The following is a 7,871-nucleotide window of genomic DNA, read 5'->3' on the forward strand; positions in this document are numbered from 1 at the left end:
CTCCTAGCTGTGTGGCCTTGGGCAAATCACTTAACCTCTCTGAATTTTCGTTTCTGCTTCTGTAAAATGGGTAGGATTGGCCCTACCCCACAGATAGGATTATTTTACTGTCCAGAGCCAGCACTCCTAAGAATGGTGGTAAAATCACATCCCAGCTGCATGGTGCGAAATCCAGGTGGATGACACTTTTCTGCCCCCAGGCGAGACAACAGGAAGCTGTGGCTTACTCACCGTCCAGCGTCTGCGAGCTGGAAAAGCTGAACCCAGTTCTTCTGTCTCTAGAACTAGTGCTGTCCCGAGCTTAACAGTGACAGTTTAACTAGGGACATCGTAGGTCCCCAACCTGTACTTTCCAGAACCTCTGAATCTGTTCCTTAGGGAGTTATTTTGCCCCCACTACTATCTCTCTTTTTTTTTAAAAATCGTGTGAAATATACATAAAATTTCCCATTTCGACTGTTTTTAAGTGTGCAGTCCCGTGGCATTAAGTACATTCACATTGTCGTGTGACCTTCACCACCGTCCACCTCCATAACTTCTTCATCTTCCCCGTTCCCTTCACCCCTCACCCCTCACCCCTGGCGACCACCGTTCTACTTCTTGCTGGTATGAATTCGACTCCTGTGGACCTCTTATAAGTGGAATCATACAGTATTTGTCTTTTGTGACCGGCTTATTTTACTCAGCATAACGTCTTCCAAGGTTCAACCATGTTGCAGCCTGCGTCAGAATCTCCTTTTTAAGGCTCGATCATTCCATCGTGTGGACAAACCAGTTTGTTTATCCATTCATCCAATGATGGAATGTTACTACTGTCTGATTGGCATTTTAAAAATCATTTTCTATTAATAGACTTTGTCTTTTAGAACAGTTTTAGATTTACAGAAAAATTCAGCAGCTAGTACAGTTTCCATATATGCTGCACACACCATTTTCCTGTTAATACCTTACATTGGTATAGTATATTTGTTACAGTTAATGAACCAATATCGATACATTATTATTAACTAAAATCTCAATCTTATTCACATCTCCTCAGTTTTTACATAATGTCCTTTATCTGTTCCAGGATCCCCTAGGCCACCGTATAGTCTGTCTCCTTGGCTCCTGGAGGCTGTGACAGTTCTCAGGCTTCCCTTGTTTTTGTTGACCTTATCAGATTTGAGGAATACTGTTCAGGCATTTTGTAGAAAGTCCCTCTTTGGGGATTTGTGGCTTTTTTTTTTTTTTTTAAGCTATTTACTGGAAGCCTACTATAGGTTAGTCATTGTGTGAGGCTCTGGGGACACAGCGGTGAACCAAGACATTTATAAACAGCATTTTAAATCAGTGACACTACCGAGTGTGTGGGTGGTGGCCGGGGTTGACTTCGTGGAGAGTCCTCAGTTTCGTGGCTGGGTGAGGTCCGGCCTCTAGTCTCCTTCGGAAATCTCCCCCATACCTTGGGCTAATACAGCTCCTTTGTTTGGCCACAGAATGTCCTGAAGGAGCACGCGGATGACGACCCCAGTCTCGCCATCACTGGGGTCCCTGTGGTCACTTGGCCAAAGAAGACTCCAAAGGTAAGACGCAGGTCACTGGCAGTCGGGAGACTGTTTCCTCAGCCTGTCACAGCTCTTGTGAGGTGAACGTAGGCACTCTTCTGGTGGGGACTCCTGGAACAGGGCACCCAGTTAAGATGGTTTTGGTGTAAGGTTTTTGGTTTTTGGAAGGAGTTACTTTCCCTGGCTGCGGACGCTGCGGGCAGTGCCGCCTGGTGGTCACTGGGGAAACTGCAGGGTAGTGATGCCTCACCTTTCCCTGTCGTTCCATGAATTTTCATCCTCCCCTCTCTTTCTTTTCTTCCCTCCCGCCCCTTCTGCTTTCTTTCCTTTTTTCTTCCAGCTGCTTCTTGGGCTGTTTTATCCTCTCGTGAAAGTAACTTTTCTTTCTCTTTGTAAAATGGATTGATGCTAACTTATCAGGAGCAGGTCGTTCCTCCTGGTCCTTTACATCCATTATCTTATTTATACTCCAATAACCCTGTGGGATGACCCTTGTGACTCACTTTACAGATGACTTACACCGAGGCTTAAAAAAGCAGTCGCTTGTTGGGGTGCTTGGCAAGACGTAAAGGACAGTCGGTCTCATTGAGAGCAGAGACCAGGCTTTCAGTCAGGGCCAACTTCAGAGCCCACCTTCCAGAGAAAGAAAACCGATAACATTCCAGTGTGTCTCCTTCCACAGGCTGTGCTAGAGTGGGGGACATTTGTGTCAACTCATTCATCTACCATCAGTCAATCTGCCCTCAGCTTCACCACTTTCTTGAGCAGGTGACATAAGCTCCCAGAACCTTACTTTCCAACAGGGGCTGGTCTACCTTGAATGATTGTTTTGAGGACTAAACAAGGTCATTAATGCACGCAAAGCCCTTGGGACAAGTGCTCTCTAAATGTTAGTTGTAACTTAAGCAGCCTCTTCGTTGATAGGTAGTTTTGCTCATTTCTTCATCTTCTTCTTTTTGTTTTTGCTGTTAGAACAAACACTGAGAGGAATGTTCTAGCTCTCTGCTGTCCAAAATGGGAGCCACCAAGCTATATGTGGCTCTTGAGCACTTGGAAAATGGCGGGCCCAAATTGAGATGTGCCATCAGTGTAAAATACACAGATTTCAAAGAAGAACAATGGAAAATACCTCATTATTTTTTTATATGATTGCGTGTTGCAATTAGGGTCTCCAGATTTTTTAAACGATGCCTATTTAAATTCAAATTTTGGATAAACAACAGATAAGAATTTTTAGCGTAAGTATGTCCCACTTATTACATGGGATAAACTTATGCTAAAAAAAAAAAAATTATTCGTTATTCATCTGAAGTGTCATTGGTGTATTTTTTTAAAAAAGTATTTTGCTAGATCTAGCAACCCTCGATGAAATGAGAATATTTTGGATACATTGGTTAAACAAAAACGGATTATTAATTTCACCAGTTTCTTTTTACCTTTGTAAATGTGGCTACACAATTTTTTCAAATCCCTATGTGGTTCCCATTATTTCTATTAGACAGTGCTATACTAGGTTATTCTTTTCACTTTTGTTTATCTCCTTAGGGTGTATTTCTAAATGTAGAACTGCTGGGGAAAAGGGCTCCCATTACTTGTGGGTACTGGATCCTCATTCCCTTTGATGCTTAGTGGGAATTTAGGTGGCAATAGGAATGGAAAATGATGTGCTTTTCTCCCTTCTGCCTCCAGTTCCCCAATTCATGACAGCGTGTGGGGGTTTTAAAGTCGGCTTTCCCCTACACGGGCAATAAATATAAATGCCATTCACCAGACCACAAACTGTACTTGCAGACATAACACCTTCAAACAACCCAGCCAGGCCCCACGGCTGCTCAGAACCTGAAGAGGAAGCCGTGGCTCTGCTACATTGCCTGCTTGCCTCTTGGCCGAGGGATTGCTGTAGGGGAGGGATTAGGGTTGGCAGAAAGGGAGCTTTTAAAGAAACAAAATGGCCATTAACTACTGTCATCTCAATTCACGGAGGGGTCCACATGAGCCTCTCTGGGGGAAACCAATTCAGGACTGCAGACATGCCCTGTCTTCCCTGTCTGAGACCCTCAGTCTGCTTCTCCAGGGGGTTATGGGCATAACAACAACAACAACAAATCAAACCTCTCTCCCCTTTCCTCCAGAGGCCTGAAAACAGGAAGCTGGCTTCTGGGCTTGGGGGATACCCCTTAAGACTCCTGTGGAGGACCAGTTACAAGCACTGGTCTGCACACGAGTTCGGCATGGGCGGGCGTCAAGGCTGGTGGGCAAACTGGGATCCCGAAGGCAAACTGGGGAGCAGTGGGTGGGAAGGAGAAGGAAGGACCTTCGCTTTTCGGTGGCACTTACGGGGTGCCAGTCTTTTTTTAATTTAACACCTATAATAAAACAAATATAATTTGCATCCCACTTAAAGTGTACAATTATGTGTTTTTAGTATATTGAAAATACTCAGAGCTGTGCAACCATCCCCCCAATCTAATTTTAGAACATTTTTGGCACCCCCTAACAGAAGCCCCATTGGCAGTCATTCCAACCTCCCCCCAAGCTTCCCCACCCCACCCACTCCACCCACCCCACCCAGCCCCTGGCTGCCACCACTCTACTTCCTGTCTCTATGGGTTCGACTAGCCTGGGCATTTTATAGAAATGGAATCATACACTCTGTGGCCTCTTGTGACTGGCTTCATTCACTTAGCATAATATTTTAAAGTTTCATCCACATCGTAGCAGGTACTTTGTTTGTTCCTTTATAGGGCTGAATAATATTCCACAGCATGGACGGACTCCATGCTGTTTATCCATTCCTCTGTCGAGGGACAGACACTACAGCTGTCTGGACCTTTGGGCCATTGCGAATGATGATGCTACGGATAGTTGGGTGCAGGTTTTCAAGTGAACGTATGTCTTTGTTTCTCTTGGGTCGCTACCTAGGAGTAAAATCGACGGGTCAGATGGCAACTCTGTGTTTAACGTTTTTTGAGGAACTGCCAGACTGTTTTCCAAAGTTTTCCATTCCCACCATCAGCGTCTGAGCGTTCCAGTTTCTCCACGGCCTCATGACACTTACTGTCTTTTTTTATTACAGCCATGCCAGCACCGTCTTTTTCTTTTAAATTTAGTTTATGTTTTCCATCATTCACTCGAAGTTTATTGTATGACTTGGCAAGGGCTGCCGTAACCAAGGACCACAGGTTGTGGGGCTAAAACAACAGAAATTAATTTTCTCACCGGTCTGGAGGCCGGAAGTCTGAGATCAGGGTGTCAGTCGGCAGGATGTATTCTTCTTCTGAGGACTGCCTTTGGCTTATAGGTGCTGTTGTCTATGTCTCCCCACGGTCTTCCCTTTGTGTGTGTGTGTGTGTGTGTGTGTCTGTGTCCTAATCTCTTATAATGACACCAGCTGTGCTGAATTAGGGCCCCACCCTGGCGACCTCATTTTCACAGCTACCTCTTTAAAGACCTATATCCAAAAACAGTCACACTCTGAGGTATTGGGGGTTAGGACTTCGGCACATGAATTTTGGGAGGACATGATTCAGCCCATAACATTTATTATAAATTATTTCCGGGCCGCAAAAAAAAAAGATATAAATAATATGATAATGAATACCATGCCCCCTCCCCCCCGACTCAGCTCCAGAAATAAATTATTGCCAGCACAGCCAAAACCCCCGGGGTGTTTCTCTTCAGTGAATGCACCAGTGTTTAGATGCAGGTTTCAGATCTATTTAATCCTTCCAGCGCAGCTAGGAGGTGCACAGGATTTTCTCCATGGTGCAGTGGAAACGGGGGGCTCACAGAGGTACGCCGGGTTGCCTGGGACCACAGAGCTTGTGAGTAGCAAGGCGTTCGTCCCCAGATCTGTCCCTGGGCTGTGAGGAACTCAATGAAATGTGGCAGAGGGAAGGAGGAGGGGAGGCCCGCTGCTATATTTATGCATTTCCTGGCCTGTGGGGTTAAAAAGTTAACGGGAACGGAAGAAGTAAGTCAACGACTAAGCGCCTGGGCCGCCAAGGGTCTCTGGATTCCCAGCCTTGCGGCCGGCTTCCTCCCGGTGTGGTGCAGGTGGGGTTGAAAGATCAAGGGTGCTCACTGAGGCCGTCAGGAAGGGAGGCGGGGAGAGGCGTTCTCGGTCTGGGTCAGGTTACCCAACGAGTAATTAAGGATAAATGGCGATCAGCTAGAAATGCTTTGATGTCGCACCTTGCCTCTCGGAGAGCAAGGTCTTTTTCTGGAACTGGTTAGGGGCCGTGAGGTCACTTCCGATGTGGTGTCTTTCAAATCAAAGATGCTACCGAATCGCCATCCATCACCGTTCACCCGATTGGCTGTTTCCACCAGTGGTGATGGATTGGTTTGATCCGTCTATGCTTTGGCTGCTTCCTTTTATGACCAGGTGGCAGGATTTTGGGGGCCTGTCAATGACCTTAGAAGCAAGCCGAGGGAACTGAGCTTCTATGAGGCCTGACCTCTGACCTCAGTGGCGAGTTGATCTTCTGGTCACCAGCCAGACGCGTCTACACAGCTGGCCTGTGGGTTCATTCACAGAGAAGGAAACTGAGGGAGGAGAGAGGCCGGGCCACGGCTGCCCATGGAAAGCGAGCCTGTTGAAGCATCCTGCTTCTTAATCCATTATCTCTAGTGGGCAAAGCGGGCCGCCACTTGAATTTCAATTATTGGCAATTTTTTTGGAGTGTAGGAGCAGAGAGGCTGGAGTGCGTATGAACAAGCACTCTGACTGGGGACGGGGAGGACAGCCCTCTGCAGTCACCGACTCGGCTTCCTTAACGGGGCCGTGACAGGGCCACACCGGAACCGCAGGAGGAAGCGGCACACACACACCTGATGTGTGCGTCAACCTGCCTTCTGCTTTGTTCCTCTTCCCGTTCCCCTGCAGTCGGTCATTGAGATCTGGGAGGTCTGATAAGTCTGGTCTCCCTCGGGACAGACACGCGGTCTTTCCCCAAAGGAGAGGCATGTGATTCAGTAAGAGAGGGCCCCGTATACTTCCTTTTCCTACTCTGCTCTCAATTCCTGTCACCCCCGTCGTAATTAAGTTGATGGTGCACAGGTGGGGAAGAGGACGGGCATGGCTCCTACCACTTACGTCGCCTGCTCAAGGCCAGTGTGGGCCGATGAGGACCCGTCCTCAGGCTTCGGCTTTCCGTGGGGACCACTTTAAAAAAAATCTGTCTTTCTAGGCCCCTCCCTTGACACTGTGACGCAGTAGGTTTGGGGTGGGGCCTGGAAATCTCTGCTTTCTAAACGTTTTGCAGGTAATTCTCATCCACGACTGAGGCGAGCTCTGGGGTCGGGGGTTTGAATCTCAGCTCTGCCACAGACCAGCTGTGTGGTCATGGGCAAGTCTGAACCTCAGTTTACTCATCTGTAAGAAAAGGGCAAATAGTGCCTTTCCTCCAAGGTTACCGGGAGATGCTATCTGTAAAATACCTCGATAGCAGGCCATCGCTCGGCGACAGCTATTATATATAGTTTTCCGTAAAATTATCATCTGTAAGTCGACGGTAACCTTGAATCTGTCCTCCCAGAAGGCTGGTGGTGTTTTCAGTAGAAATGGAGGATGCAGAAGGAGGAGCCAGGAGCAGGGGAATGGCATGCACAGTTTAGACACATTTCCCATCCCTAAGTTATCATTGGCCGGTGCAAAATTTTAGTCTCCAGCAGGGGCCCAAATAGCTTAATTTCCCTGAAATAGTCACGGGCTGTGCTTGGTGTTTCCTATGAGGGGGCCGGTGTGAGAACTTGCTTTATCTCTTCCTCACAGCCCTGAAGGGAGAAACTCCTAGGCCCTGGGAGTGGAGTGGGAGGGTGGGGGGCAGGGTGACTGTTGCCTTAGCAATGTGTCTCTGGGGGGTTGAGGTAGCTGAGGCCACCAGCTCTGCTACTGGGCCACGGTAGGGGGAGAAGGTGTCAGGGTCAATGTCAGGCATGTCCAGTCCTTTCCAAAGATGGGAAAGTGGCCTCCGAGGGCGGGCACAGGTGATGCCCAGCAAGCAGGGAGGGGAACCAGATAAAAACGGATCCGGCACCCTCGTCAGGAATTCCGCAGGGTTTTCCTAAGTGACCGCTAAGTCGTTTGTGGAGTCTAGCATCCTGTAGGTTCCCACAAGGGCAGCAGAAACCTCTGATACAAGAATGCCCACGAAAGGCGGTCTGCTTCTCCTGGACGGAGCGGCGGACAGCGTCGGCAGCGGAGACATCCAGCTGGAAAAACGGGTGGTGTGTCAGCGACGCCACCATTTCCTCCCGGTGGGGACCCGGGTCTCCGGCCGGTTTATGTGAACTCTGGTCCCAAAATTTGTTTGTAGCTGGCAA

General features: G+C 48.0%; 1 protein-coding gene across 1 annotated transcript in view; it reads left to right on the forward strand.

The window, feature by feature from the left end:
- Window positions 1–7,871, forward strand: part of KDM2B (lysine demethylase 2B) — a 112,020-nt gene that overhangs the window by 61,306 nt on the left and 42,843 nt on the right. Inside the window, exon 12 of the mRNA XM_023528152.1 lies at window positions 1,476–1,562. Coding sequence (XP_023383920.1) covers window positions 1,476–1,562 — 87 coding nt within the window. The remainder of the gene's footprint in view (window positions 1–1,475; window positions 1,563–7,871) is intronic.

Source organism: Pteropus vampyrus, unplaced genomic scaffold, assembly GCF_000151845.1.
Source record: "Pteropus vampyrus isolate Shadow unplaced genomic scaffold, Pvam_2.0 Scaffold23, whole genome shotgun sequence".
Taxonomy (NCBI): Eukaryota; Metazoa; Chordata; class Mammalia; order Chiroptera; family Pteropodidae; genus Pteropus; species Pteropus vampyrus.